The 15,851-nt window shown below is 36.1% G+C and overlaps 1 protein-coding gene across 5 annotated transcripts in view; it reads right to left on the minus strand.

Moving 5' to 3' along the window:
• CDK5RAP2 (CDK5 regulatory subunit associated protein 2) overlaps nt 1-15,851 on the minus strand; it is an 83,972-nt gene that overhangs the window by 33,145 nt on the left and 34,976 nt on the right. For all 5 annotated transcript variants that reach the window (XM_075056100.1, XM_075056101.1, XM_075056104.1 and 2 more), the window contains 7 exons: nt 14,649-14,779; nt 12,922-13,037; nt 11,311-11,439; nt 6,586-6,681; nt 5,827-5,874; nt 5,005-5,192; nt 2,333-2,795 (listed from right to left, as the gene is read on the minus strand). In XM_075056100.1, the coding sequence (XP_074912201.1) occupies nt 2,333-2,795; nt 5,005-5,192; nt 5,827-5,874; nt 6,586-6,681; nt 11,311-11,439; nt 12,922-13,037; nt 14,649-14,779 (1,171 nt within the window). The remainder of the gene's footprint in view (nt 1-2,332; nt 2,796-5,004; nt 5,193-5,826; nt 5,875-6,585; nt 6,682-11,310; nt 11,440-12,921; nt 13,038-14,648; nt 14,780-15,851) is intronic.

Genomic DNA, 15,851 nt, shown 5'->3' on the forward strand with positions numbered 1-15,851 from the left:
TATGGAATTGTGTGTAATAATAATAAAAATCAATAATGGCATGTTCAGATAGATTTAATTTATTTTTTTGCTGTTCATTTGCTCCACTAGTGTCATAAGTCCCGTAATTTCTTTTACCACCCTATGTATTCTGAAGTACCTTTCCACATTCATTTCTTAGCAATTATAGTCCTTACACAATTTAAAATAATAAAAAGCCAAGTTCCATTTTCCTAATGACATACTCAATTCCTTTTGTACATACATGAATACAATATCATTTGGAGGCTGAAAAATAAATCCAGGCGGGATGAAATTCCTACTAGTTTTACTAAACTGCACTAATAACATTGAACAATTTCCAGCTGTCTCAGGGCTGTTGTGCAGACATATACGTCATCCAGATTACCCAAAGTCCAGTTCAGCTGGCTACATGAAATTATTTATAAAAGCCATTCAGAAGTAAAAGATACACTGCATTAGTCCAAACAAGAAAGCTTTTAAAGCAATTGACTCGGGGATTGCATTGAGGTTGCAACTGATTAAACTAGAGAGGAATCTAGAAAATGAGGAATCAAAACAGTATACTGAAACTCAGTGAAGACAGGAACTTGAAAAAAAGAGAATTGCAGAAAGAACTCTAGGTATTCCCTGTGGAGGGCAGACAGGCATTTACTTGCCTTCAGAGAGATTGTCCTTCATTCCTGAGAAGACCAGCAACTCAAAGACATCATAAGCATTCTTAAGCAAGCCATCACAAGCAGACCTTCATTAATAGACCAGCTATGTCCTCAAATCCCTCCCCCCTCCACTACCCATCCTTACTCTTCCTGAATTCCACCTGCCCTCATCTCTTCCTGTGTTCCTGGAGTCAGCTGCCCTAGATAGCACCAACACAAACTGAGGAGAAAGCACATCCACTCCTTTCTGTCTCAGGTTAGCCAAGGCATCCCAAAGATGCAGGAACAGCTATCACAGCAATCAACCTGCCAAACACGACGGACCAAATGCCTAATAGACTAAGAACATTAACAACAGCCCAAGAACATTTCCATTATTATCGTCTTTCCTCCCCAAACATATTTTTTTTTAAAGGTAGAAAATTCACTGCCAACAAGGAAAGCTTAAAAGACTAAGAATGTACCTGAAGATACCCTGATAGATTTTGATTACATGTAAATTGTTTGGTGAAACAAGACATAGTTTTTGTGAGTTGCTTAGGTTTTGATTTTTCAGGAGTATCATAACCTACTGCTAAGAGTGGCATGAATTTGCCAGGGTGTTTGCCAGGGACCAACCGTGCACACCAAAATCTCTTCCTTAAAATCCCAAACTATACTGAGATGCTTATACCTGTACAGAACAAAGTTTTATCAACATCTCTTGGTTTACAAGCCACTTCCTTCAGAAAAATGAATCTGACAAGAACAAGCCAGAATAAAAATGAATTGTTCCCAATTGCTAGCTCACAGAAATCTCTTGATCACTAAAGTCATGGAAACCATTCTTTGCAGAAGATGCTACAACATTCTCTATTAGCAGCGCACAAAATCAAAAGCAATACTTTCCTTTGTCTGCTCTGCAAGAGCTAAGATCTTCAAAGAGTTTTCAACTTCGCTTCTATAACTGCTGCTGAAACAATACACGCGAACTCTTTAGAAGACACTGTTTTCCCAACTCTTTGTTCGGAATCACAGACTGCCTGCATACAAAAGGCTTGAAAACTTATCTGGCACAAGCAAATTATGTCTGTACTCACAAAAGAGATTCTGTGCACTTAGGTTCCAAACAAATATGAAGAATTGCCCCCCCAGTTTTATAGAGTACTACTGGTCATACTTCTCTAAAAACAAGACACAATAAGATGTTAATAAAAGCATAGAATTAAGATTCAAGTTTGTTGAAATCTACCATTAACTTCACCAGCATGCTCTCAGACACCATGCAAATCTTCAATTCTATAGATCTCATTTGCCATTTAGACTGAAGAAGCTATCAGTTCAGAATGCTCTGGTTCTGCACTTTATGAACATCTATGCAGAGATATAAGGTAGTACAGAATCAGGCCATTATGCTATAAACTATCTCTTTTTCTAAAAGCTATAATATTTACTAGTATCTGGTCCCGGTGAGGATTGAAATTCAATTAATTAATGTTCTAAAGCACACTGAAGTATGTGATGAAAAGCTCTGAACATTAAGAACAATTATCTAAAATATATTTAGCTTACATATCTTTTTCTAATTTTAAAAATTACACAAAAGCAAGATTTAATATTAGAAATGAAACATATTTTTCTCTTTTATACATCTATTCCCTAAGTACCAAAAAAAGAATCTTAAATAAACTTACTTCATTTGTTCTCCTTGTAAAAAAAAGTCTTTCATGCTGTTCACCCTTCTTACACACATTTTCTTGCTGATGTTCTCTTTCTGCATTTAATCTTGAGTATTTTGGCTTTTCTTCTAAGGCTCCTTTTTTGCCTTCATGTTTGAATCTCATGACATTACTCTCTAAAGTCATTGTTTGTGTAGCTGCATCTTTCAATTCCACTTTCAACAACTCAATATCCTTATTAATCTGTGGCATTGCATCTGGATAAAGCTTCTCTTTTCCATCAAAAGTTGATTTCAATTCTACTTGCTGCTTTAAGAATTTATTGACCTGCTTGAAATGTTTGAGTTCAGCTCTTAGTTGAATAATCATTTGCCTAAGATCTTTTTCATCCTTCTCTATATCTTCACTTGAACATTCTTCCTCAGTTGTGTTCAGGTGATCTAACAGTTCATTTACAATTTTCATTTGTTCTTGTCTGCTGTGCTCAGGAAGGAGGAAAGAAAAGGCATGAATTTTGATTTTTATTTAAGCAAACAATAATACCTTCTAAGAAAGACTTTTGCAATGTCATGACATATTTGAAATTCCCAGGAGATTCTGTTTTACTCACTAATGAGTTACTAATAGAGTTTTTGAAACCTTTTCATGTGAGTTACATCACAAATTCTCTCATCAATGTTTTTATCTTATTCATGACCATTTATGCTCTACTGCCCCTTTCCCCATTCATGAACAGATACTAAACCTCTGGTAACTAAATCAATTGCCTACATAATAGAGCAATGTAAGAAATGGGAATGGATTTTCAAGAGCCTACTCTCTGATTTAACTACCTTAAAAATAAAATTCTACCAAAAACACAGGAGCCTCTAAGATGTTGAATTTTTCTGAAAATCTACCCCTTCATGTATTTCTAATGTAACAGGGAAGATGGAAACTGAGAAAGCAGGCAAAAGCCTGCAAAAACAGCTCACTATGGACCACCAAACTGTCCCACAGATAACTAGTGGTCCATGGACAACAGTCTGGAAAGCAACATTTTAAGTGAAACTGAAGCCAAACAAGAGACATTTAAAGCATAAGCAAGCCCTCAAACTCTATAGATGATTTCATGCATCCAACAGAGAGCTGTTTGTGCCACTAAACATATAAACCAGCTTTTAAAACAACTGCAATTGTATGGCTAGCATTTGAAATGGTAGACGCTAACTAGGCTTTTGATGTCTTTCTCTGGCATCTAATGTCATTAGTAAGAATTCAGTTATGCAAAGCACAGGCTCATCTCCAGTCAATCTGGTCATTTATACTTGAACATAGAAAAGATTACATGCTACAGCTGTAAAGATGATGGTGCTGGAATCACTCATTAGCAGACTTTTAAGTAAAGTTAACAAATAAAACAATGTTATCTATTCGTCGTCTAAGACAGTACTATCTCCTCATTTACCACTAACCAATGCTTTGAAAACTAAGACCATTTATGCCTGTTGGAGAGTTTTAAATAGTAATGTAAAAATATAGAATTGCTTGAGTAAAGTCAGTGCATGCTGAACACAGAAAACAAGATTTGACTTGTGTAACTCCACAGGATATTCTGCTACCAGCATTGCTAAGCAAAACGTATATGGAAGGTCATTCCCATTACTCTCCAGAAACCACTATGGCTAGCTGAAGGAATAGCACTGACGGGCACTGAAAAAGGTCACGTAATACTGTACGTAGTCATTACAGTGTGGAGAGAACTAGGAAAGGAAAATGAGAATGATCTCCACCACAGCTCTAATTCAGTTTTCAACCAGGAGATTAAGTAGTGTAAGCATTAACTTGGGGGAAACAAAACTAGTCAGGGTGTGGTTTTCCTGTACACCCTTTTCTTGTTTGGTATTGTCCAGTTCCTACGGAAATAAGCATTTCAGCTGGGAATTGATCAAACCATAGTGCAACACACACACTTGAAAAGCACTGATTACGCTAGGGCTTATACAGATTTAGTTACACAAGTATTTTCTCCTGCATGAAAAGTGGCCAAAGCACAACATGGTTCGTCTCAGCACAGTCCTACAAGTGGTTACACTGGAATAACCAATTAGTCAACTGCAGGACATGGGGCTCAGACTCTCTAAACTTCTGACAGGGAGCAAACCTCTGTCCAAGCAATTCAGATGAAATGGCAAAGGCTACAAAAGCATACAGTAACATCCATTCAAAATTAACTCTGTAAAAAGTCATTTTAACTCAAATTCCGCCATCCTCAGCTCCTTTATACATATAATTTTCACAGCAGTACAGTGTCATCCCCTCCACCACACCACCTTTCATTGGCCTGTGCTCTCAGATATCTCATTTTAAAAAAAAAAAAAAAAAAAAAAGTACCACTTATTATCATCTGAGCCCTTTAACACTGCTAGACCCCATCCTGAAAACAATCAGTCCCTACAGTAAAGCTCCATGTATCAGTAACTTTGGAGAGTTTTTTTCTTGTAATGGGTTTTTCATAAGGATTTCTACTGATAGTATGTTTCCTAATTACTTAATTGCATGATAGACTAAAATGGCTCTAAAGGCGCCTTGCCAATCTCTCAGGTAAATTAGACAGTGCCATTATCTAAATTCACTTTAGCAAAATTACTTTATTCTCTTCTCAAATAGAAATACTGTCAAAAGCAGCACATATCCCTCATACTTACGTAGATTCCAGTACAGATGTTCTATTTTCTCTTAAAAGAGATGTGAGCAAGTTCTCTTCTGTTTCATGTTCACTCATTCCTATTCTGCCAAAGTGTTTGCCAGTTGTATCACGTTCAAACTGAGGCTTATTTGGACTCCTATAATGTCTATCTTTGCAGAAACTCTCTGAATAGCCTGATGGAGTTATCTGTTAAAAAATTGCAAACATTTTCTTATTACCCAGGTATGTAATGTTCTATTAAATTCAGGCCTGTAATCTTTTTGTAATCGGGTTTTGTAATTCCTGATGCTCTTTATCTACTTTAAGAAGCATCCACAGACATTTCACTTACTATTTATTAATAGAAAAACTAATTAACATCTATTTCCTATGATTAATTCATAGTGATCAGTTGTTTAGTAAGTAGTAAGTAGATTTCCCTGAAGGTCTTTATCTATGAAGAGGTATGAAACTTCTGGAATGTTCCCTGTAGATTGCAACTAACTTTTTATTAGTTCACCTTTGAATCATCTGTCTTTACAGTACAAAATTCTGTCCCGGGATCTCCAGATGTAAGGCCTGATGGACAGGACAGGATGCAACTTGAAGTATTTACAAACCGCCAACTTTTTGTATTCAACACCATAGACATGTCCTAGAAAATTTCTACATGGGATCTCTCCAGTAATTCAATCCTCATTTAAATCAGTGAAAGTCTTCTGCATCAATTACTTGAGAATTCATACTGGGCCCTTTTGGATACAATTTCCATCAGTAGACATCAGCAGTGAGAGATTAAGATGTTTAAGAGTCAAGAGAACCTTTACAATACATCACTTACCTGTTTCTCCACCTCACAAGGAAAATCCAAAGATACTTGAAGGCATACCTAGTAAACAAACACAGAAATTACAAATTTCAAAGAACAGAACATCATTACTCTTCAACATCACCAACCAAAATGCCCTGTTTTGTGTCATATTTTAGCATGGTATAATTTTCAAATGAGAAAGGTTCAACTTTAATTGCACTCTACAATCCTCTAAGATCCCTTGCAATCTGAATTATTTTATGATTCCATGATGCTTTATATTACATTGCTTTTGAACAATAGACTAAGAGGACATCAGATTCCTGTATGTATGAAAATGTAGTCAGCAAGTTACCAAGACATCAAGTATTTCAACCCTGAAGAAGGATCTACAGTATTTTTTCTGCAATCAGAGCAGCAAGTGAATCTTACCAAATTTGTACTATATGCCTGACTCCAATGGAGGCTGAAGATCAGTGTGTGTGTGTATAAAGAAACAAAATTTCAGGGGACTTTGTCATCCCCCTTAAGGAAGATTATGAATACTCAAACAAGAGAAAACAAGGACCAGAACGAAAGCTACCTTGACTGCAAAACCATAGCAGCACAAAAACGTAGGAAAAAGCTTTCAGAAACTCTTTAGGATAACAATTAGTTGAAAGCAAAATCAGATACCAAGAAAAGTATGCTTTCCTTGCAAAAGACTTCGTGTTCTAAGAAAATAAGGATTTTTAAAGGCATGCAGAGAAAAGAGTACTGTACTATAATGTACCCAGAGCGGAGTCCTACCTGACTGACCCCCTCAGAAAACTGACTGTTCTGCATCTTCCTGTCATTGTCACCATCTTCAGTCTGCATCACAGGCTCCTCTGTTATTTCAAGACACTACACAAAGTATGGAATGATGTGAAAATGTAGCACAAAAAAAATACTGTGATATGAAACGTGCATAAATAAGTCAGTGACATGTCTTAAAAGAAAAATAAAAAAAGCCTGTAATACAAAGTAACAAACACTGAATTAGATTTCTTCAACAAGATCAAAGAAAATTAATATAAAACCCAGGAATTACTCATATTAAATACAGTGAAACTTTATCTTATACATTCCTTCATTTTTATTTAACTCTTTCTCCTCAGAATTTATAAAAAATATAAAAATCACTTAAATTCTTCTGGCAAAGGAGCTCTACATCTTCAGTCACGTTCTTATTGTGCCTACTTTATTTTCCAATTTCCAGAATTTATTTTCATTTGCTACACAATTTAGGCTCTTCTCCAGCATCCAAGAAATAGATGCTTTTAAAACAAAGCACATGTAGCTTGCTATACACTATACAGATTTACTGTAACACCGAAGGTTACAATCTGCTGTGTCTTGCCTAAAGTTGCCGATTTGTAGCAAATGCTGCCAAATCATCTTTTTCTCCCTATTTCCCACAGAACCCAATCCATCTCCCATCACTCATATTTCCTGAGCAAAGAGGAGGAGGAAGACTCAGCTTTTTTAGCAGCAGAACCCAAGTTTCTGACATCAGTATTACTGACAGTGAGACCAGAATCCCTTTGGTTTGCTGGGTGTTATATCCCAGCTCCTCTCAACAGCAGCGAAGACCACTACTGAACAAGCTTCATCTATACACAGTTCACAGAGAATATTTTCACTTTGCTTACAACTCACCTCCTTTACTCAGTTTGCTCTGGAGGTGAGAACAGAATTTAGCCTTGCCTATGGCGGTTTAATACTGATCATAAGAAACTCTCTTATTTGCAAAGAATTATTGTATTCAGTACCCACGTTCTGGCACAGCCTATCAGACAACACCCTGAGTAGAAGGATAGTTTTTCGTTCCCACTTTGGGATCTACCACAAGCAACCTGCAGTTACCATGTTCCACCACTCCCCTGTGATAAAACCAGATTGGACATTTGTATCATCTTGTTTTCATCTTGTTTTATAGCAACATTTCCCAATCTAGTAGAAAAATATAGTTATTTGAGATCTTTGCTGCTAAAATCTCATTAAATAGTAGAAATGTGCAAAAGCGATGGTAAATATCAACGATGCTACGCCTAATATGCCTAAACCGTAGGCAGGATACAGCACTAACAGAGAGGATTCAAACCTGCATTGGATAAAAATTTCAGTCTTAAAGCCCTTGTGGCAATAATCTAGCACTGCTGTGTATAACAGTCATATTTTGGTGTGACTTGGGCTAAAGAAAAATTACCTTAAGACAAGAAAAGCAGAATCTTGAGCATAGTTACAGAAAATTGAGATTATAGGTACAGAGACTCAGATGACTGACTGGAAGGAAAGAAACTGGTGTCTAGGGGTTGTGGATGTGATATTTATAGCTTTGATGGATATACAGCACAGTGCTGAAACTTATGGCATGAAAAGAAAAAGCTGCTTCCCCAGTATCGCATGCTGGAAATTCTTGCTCACAGCATGTCAGTCCAATTGCAGACAAACAGGATTCTGCAAGGAGTGTTATTTTTGCCTCCTAAGAACACTGGGAATTGAATGCATGTGTGGGTTTTGATTTTTTTTAATTGAGTATGCGTAGAATGTATGCATATATATATATTAAATAAATGAGAAAAGCCTTTTTATCTTCCAATTTCTAGCAGTATAAGCAACTCTAATGGTTTTAAGTAGGAATTTTAAAAGGCAGAAATCAGATGGTGCAGCATATTATATATTTGTCTTTTACTATTAGAAATCTATACTAGAAACTAACTTCCAAGTCATATTTGAATTATTTTTGTATTTTCACTCAGACTTGGTTTTCTAGGACAACACAAAGTAAAGACAATCTGAAAACTGGAAGAAGGCATGGATAGGATTGTGGTATACAGCAAGGGCATACTATATTGATCTTTTTATTGTAATCATGGGATGCCAGAAGTCCAATAATGTTAGCTATTATAAAAAAACTGTTAAGGTTTAGTATTCCATGTGTAGATTCAGGATAAACTCTGCATTTGTGTATTGAAAATAAACTTATTTGCACATATAACTTATCCACACAATGCAACTACCTTTTATGACTCAACATTTTTTAGTATATGCTTTTCTCAGGCCAGTATGTGATTCAGTAAGTGATGATTCTTAGAATGAAACTATTACATAAGACCAACAGGTTATAGGACACTATTACAACAAATCACTGCAGTTTCAGCCTGGTCCTATGGTCCTGCATCTGAAAGGCTGAATAGAAACTTTCTGTGCTCCAAGGAATACAACCTAATGTTCAACAAAATATTAAAAGAAAATACGTGTCTTAAGGCCAGAAAAAAAGTCTACCAAGAATAAGCTGCTTGTTTAAAGTATTTCCTTGGAGACTGGAAACCTTGAGAATGTTTTTCCTAAATGAACCTCTGCTATGCTTGGTTTGCAAAGATCCCTGGAGCCCTGAAGGCTGAAATCACTGAGGCTGCTTCTCTCAGAGAAAGCAGATGTTCAGAGGACAGTACAAAAACAACCTTTTTCTCGCCTCCTCCTCCCTCCCTTCCAAACATGAAGCCAAGAAATAGAGTACTAGGGGCTGTCAGACCTTTGGGAGATGCCCTGCAGAGGCACCAACATGCAGATTCATCTGACTCGTGCTCCGGCTTTGTGAAGGAAAAGAAAGATGCGTTCATTTTAAGAACCTGAGAAGGATACATCTTCCTGTGCCTGTCCAAATTCCTCTTATAGCACATATGTTAGTGTCATCTCAGCACTACCTGCCAACAAATTCTAGCCTAAAATACACACAAAAAAATAGAACTTAGGGGTTTTTGACAATGGTTATTAATATGCAAAACACACTGTTGTCACAATCCCTAACCTGAAATCCAGGTTGCCATTTATTGTCAAGACTGATAAAATGGTATCTTTTAAACTAAAAACTTCTCATTATAGATCCTTTCACTTTGAGCTCCATAGTACTATTATCATTCTGGCACAGGTTAAAATACCATATTTTACTTTCCTATTTCCTTTACCTGAATTTTTAGGTTTATTTCTATTTTACAAGCTTCGCTCTTTGTCATTCTACATCTAATTTCATGTAGACAGCTTCCTAAGTAAGTAGCCCTATGTGTACTTTTCATGCCGAGGCAAATGCAGAAGCGCACAGTATCTTGCCACCATCATCTAAGTCCAGGACACGAGTTCCTTTGGTATTAACTGCAGCATCAGTGGGGGTGCAGCACCCTCTGCAGGATGACGAGGCAAATTGCTAAAAATACTAATCTATCATGCACTCTGAAACAGATTGCCCACAAGTTTTCACACAAACCTATTACAGTGACATGTAAATTCATTATTTTAATAAAAGCCATGGCACCCCTAAAGGTCGATCTATAATTTAAAACATATCTCAATTAAAGGTAGCATAGGTATGTCTTAAAACTGAAAAAGCAGGAATATTTTTGATGATTGCTCCCAGTGCCATCTGCAGCACATACAGTAAAAGACATGACCCTTTTCCAGAGTCCTGCAGAATAAACTGTTCTGCAGAAAAATCATCAGTACCAGTCCCAGTTCTTGACTTAGGCAATCCCTACACATAACTGATTCAAACTATTCCCAATTTTCTTTTCTTTTAATTCAGAAATTCAAGACACAAAATACTAGCACCATCATTATTCCTTTTATATTTTTTCCTTCCTGTTCCATATGTTGTGCACAACAACAATGTAACTGAAAGCAAAAACCACAACAGAATATAAAGAAAAGTACTACCAACCACGTTTCAAGTCATACTTTATAACAAGCCAGAAGGTTCACTAGAATCTACCAGAGCCTCCTGAACACCTTCATCATTCACACATAAGATGACACATGAGGACCCAGCATCCAAAATGCTTCTCAGTGGCAGTATTTTGCCAAGACGTCTTCTTCCCCACAGCTAAAAACAGTGTTAGCTTTGGGCAAAAGAATGAAACACCCAGCAATGATTACTTCCTTGCACCTCTGAGCAATCTACCACAATGCAATCTACCACTTCTTCATATACTTCTATATTCTATAGGAAGGAACAGCAATGTATTTAAGTGACTTGAAGTACTATTTGGCTACAGCGAACCCTAATTATTTTGTAGACGCAGAGGAGAGATGAACTAAGCTGTTACAGAATTAGAGACAGCATGAGAATGACTCTCAAACAGTGGACAAGCAGACTTCCAGTAATACCTAAAACATTATACAAGATATTGCTTTCTTTGTAAAATTAACTATTTCCTCCCCTTTCAATTGACAAAACAAATAGATCACAGACCCAGTTAAAATTTTAATGTGTATGTTGGTTCCTTAAAATCAACTTGATGCATCACTGCACACTTGCATTGAGCTGATTCTCCGTTGTGCTAACATCTAAGAGTTGTTTACATCATTAATTTAAAAAGTTATTATAAGGAATTAGCAACCTAAGCACCCAGAGTTTTACACTCATTTTGCAGTGATGTAAATGCCTCCACAAGGTGGATTAGAGTCAGATTCACTACTTTAACACAGAAAACCTACCTCACTTTGGTTTAATATGTTTAGTGCTTCCTTCCCTTGAGAATCTGTTGTACAAAGTCCAAGTTGTTTTTTCTTAAGTTCTTGATTAACTGACTGCAGATCCTTAACCATCAAGAGAAGGTCAGTAACCTAAATAACCAAAGGAAAAACAAACAAAACTGGTAACATCCATACTAGTATGAAAACAAATTATGATATATAAATCTCCAGCTAAATCTAAACTGCAGAGGTGGAAAGCCTGGGTTTCTGTATGTGCTTACGAGGCAATCTCCCTATGTATGAAAACATCATTATGTATTTGTGAGTTAGTGTTCAAGAAATCTTAATTTCCAAGACTGTAGTTTCTAGCCATGTTATTAAGCTGAGGTATCAAGTTTCACAACTCAGTAGCAAGAAGAAACCTGAGAGCACCTCACACCAGCAGGCTGATTTGAGAAGAAACATTTTAGTGCAAGAGAAACCAGCATTCCAGGGAAACAGTAGCATTCAACCTGTTCTATCTCAAACACCCTTTATAAGCCACTATCATTCTGAGTAGTTTCACAGACACAAAATCTAAATGGACGATCATGTTCAAAACTCTTGGACAGACATTACTATCAGAGACTCATGTAGTATTATCAAGAAGGCAATGTTTGCAGAAGAAAGTGAAACCTTTGCAGATCAATTAATATATTTGGAAAAAACAGATCAACTTTCAGGCATACGAACCCTTTTTCAAGTAAGAATTGGTTTATAAATGTCTTCTGCTAATTAGTGTCCCTGAACCCACTGAAGGGAATATGTTCAGAGAGAAAAGTGGTATAACCCCAGAACGGGACTGGGACACAATCTGGGTCTTATTTTATTGACACCTGTCCAGTGTAAGGCAAACTTCTTCCCTTCAGATTACCCACCTCCAGATTTTGAAAAGCTGCCTACAATTCAGCTAGCCACAAGAAATATAAAACTTCACTAATGTTCACTCCCAAATGACCATATTCAAAATAATTCCTTATCATAAATTGGTGCATGGATCAGAAGTCACTGCACACAATAAGGAGCCAGAAGAACAAGTTTCTGAACTTGGATACTAATCTATTGTATGACAATGGTCTGCCCATTTAATCTCTGTGAATTTCAGTTCTCTTTATGCAGAATGGAGACATTAACTTACCTCAGGGTTATTTTATAACATGCCATATTTACCAAAAGATTTTCAAAACCTGGGATGGAGTGTGCTATAGAGAAGAAAAATTATAGATACCACTTCTATTTTCATGATTAATAAAAGTGCATAAAATACATACTGTATGATACTTAATGCAAAAACATTTCTTTGGAGTTGGTATACTTCATGATGACTAAAATATGAAACTTGAATCCAGGTGCCTAACTATCATAAAACCTTTTCAGCAAGCCACCTATCTTTCAGCTGATTCTGAAGCTCATGTTGTGTAACAAAGAAGAAATAGTTATAAAAGGTGGATCACAAACCACAGAGATGAGAACTTCGAATCCTTTCAGAACTACCCAACTGTACCTAAATAAACTTTTCTGTGAGAGAGACAAACTATAAACAAAGCAGAATTAAGCCATTAGAAACAGTAAATAATAAAAAAAGATCAATACCTTTTTCTTAAGTTCTTCAAGAGACAGATGGTCTATCTGTAGGCTTAAATGATCTTGCTCTCCTAAACAGATACTCATATAAGATGTCTGATCTCCACAGAAAGACAGTGTTTCATCTGTCAAAATAACCAAGGACAGGAACTAATTCAGAAACTCTATTTACAGGAAAACACAGCATAAAATGCAAAGACAGGACTTTTCAAATAAGAACCTACTAGTAAGTCTGTGGGAGGCCAGTTAAAATGTTTCATCCCCCAAAATAAGCTTTCTGTTTAATTGAACAAATTTTGTCCTCATATTTCTTTGTGCTTCTGACACGTAGACATGCTCTATTTTCTGTGCCTGTATTTTCTGTGGTTATCAGCATGAGTTGTGAATGTAATTCTGAATTACAATTTGCATATTTAGCATTACAATTAGAAGTAATTTTTAGGAAGGATAAGTAAGGCATGAATAGTTATTCTGTTTTAACTATATTTTTATGAACATGAACTCAAGGTCTCAAGGCACAAAGCTGGGTTAGACAAAGTTATTGAATTTATTTTGCTTTTGGGTCAAAAGATTTCATTAATTGAATTGAAAATAACTACTTATTCCTTTCCTCTATAACTGCAGGAATGATTTGTTATGTTTCGATAAACACCTGTTCATTTACAATATAGATGGCAGTTAATTCTATAAATATATCTCATTACATAGGGAGAAAGCATATCTAAATGAGGATAAAGACGAGACATCCAAATCCTACTGCCAGCTCTGACACTGATCCTATGGCTGCTACAAGGACGCAAAGCTTCACAAATTATTACTAATTTTTAGAGCCTTCATTCCTAGCAGCCTCACCCTCAACATCACTGCTCTTGAGAACCCAGGAGTATCCACAAGACCCTTTAGCCTACCCTGGCTGCTCATCATCTCTGTGCTTTTGAGGCTGGAAACTCAGAAACAGCAGAAGCTTACCTTTTGTCACTTATCATAGCTGTCAAGGGAGTGATGCTAAAATTGAAAATCTAAGTTGAAAGGGGTAAGTGAACAGGCTTTATTGTTATTTATAGATCCCCTATGGAATAAAACAGATACATCTGTATGTATGCAGTAAACTATAGTTAACAATGTCCACTTACGTTATTCTTTTCTGTATCTAAGTATATACTAAAAACACCTCCAAAGAAGTACAATAAAAAAGCTACAATATTATGTTATATTTAAAAGCTCTACTGTTTCTGAATTACAAAATAACAAAACTGCTAGCTGTTTTTATTTTCTCTGGAAATACTTCTTCTGTTACAAGGAGTCTAGCCATTTCCTGAGACACAAGCTCTTTACCAAAGTATTGTGAAATAATTACATTCCATGGTCAGAAAGTTATCTCATGCCCACAGATTTATTCAAAGACAGGAATCTCTGACTTCTGCAGAAAACAGTAAATTCGATGGGTACAAAATCATAGGCAGCTTGAAATGATCACTGTAGTAGAATTGCCATAGAATTACTAACATTTGATGCATGGAAAGAGAAAAGCTGTCCCTTTTTGCCCTGATTGCTCAAAGACTTTGTTACAAATCCCCCAAATAATTTTCAGTGTAGAAAGCCAAAAAGAAGTCTTTTCACACCTTTTGCTACTCTCAAACCTTTCTTCTCCATCACAGTAAACTGACTGTAATAAAACCAGTTTTCTTTTGTGCAAGAAGATCAAGAAAAGGGATGTGCTGTACATGTATACAGACCTTGTCGGTTTTTAATGTCCTTAATCTGATCTTCTAAGACCTTCTGTAGATTCCGATTAGCTAAAATGTCGTCTTCTAGTTGTTTTCGCAGCATGAAAATGTTGTTTAGTTCTGTCTGCAAGCTATTTATACTAAAAAAGGAGGAAAAAATATTTCATCAAGATTCAATTCAAAACATTTTGTTGTGCACCTCAGCATCTTTTATACATCCAGGCTTCCACAAAGAACCCATTTCACATTAGCCATCACTGTTTTTCATCACACAGTTACAATCATTTGGATTCATAAGCACAATCAAATCCCTACATAGAAAGACGAGACTAAACGTTTACATATACAGCCTTTTCTTGCTGTTTTGAGTTGTGCTGCTTGTAAGTCAGCTTAAACATGACGGATATATTCTACCAGCCAACTTCTGTCTAATTCTTTTTAAGGAAAATCAAAATTACCAACTTCTGAAAAGTATGCCAGAAAAGTATCATTATCACATAATACTGATGGCACTGTGTATTCCACTATACGGTGACCATGGAAACTTTGTTCCCTTGTTACAGAACCATACTCTATAATCTAATGCTCCACTTAAGAAAAAAATTAAAAATCACGTTTCATCGAAAATATGACCTAGACACAACTAACTGTTTTATTTCTTCATTTATCCGACAGTCTGTAAAAAGACCTTTTAAGGTCTAAATTGTCTCAATTATCTCAATGGGGTGTAAATGCCAAAACTTACAAATGATAATTTGTCAAGGTGAATTAATTCTTTAAGCAGCTTTCTTCCAAGGTGCCCACTGAAGCTCTTTCTTTAGCATCAGTCACTGCCCCACAGGCCTCACTGTCTCAGCACCTCTAGCTGCCCCTTGCTAGATCTTCCCCATATCCTTCAACAACATCAACAAGACAGTTCTGATCAGTCCGTAAAAAGACTTAAGTACACTAAAAACTGAAATTGTATTAAAATGAAATAAATTGGATTTAATAACAAATAAATAACAAGGTGTTACTGAACTCATAGTATTATTTATTTTCACATTTACTTCACTCAGAACCTCAGTGTTTTAAGATAAATTAAGCTGCTGTAGAATTTCCAGTGCACTGCACTAAATGCCAAAGAATTTAGGAATCTGTAAAAAAAAAATTTAAATCCATCTTACAGGAGGCTATACAGGAACATACAGCACATCATACTTGCATGAGAAT

Source organism: Buteo buteo, chromosome 23, assembly GCF_964188355.1.
Source record: "Buteo buteo chromosome 23, bButBut1.hap1.1, whole genome shotgun sequence".
NCBI lineage: Eukaryota > Metazoa > Chordata > Aves > Accipitriformes > Accipitridae > Buteo > Buteo buteo.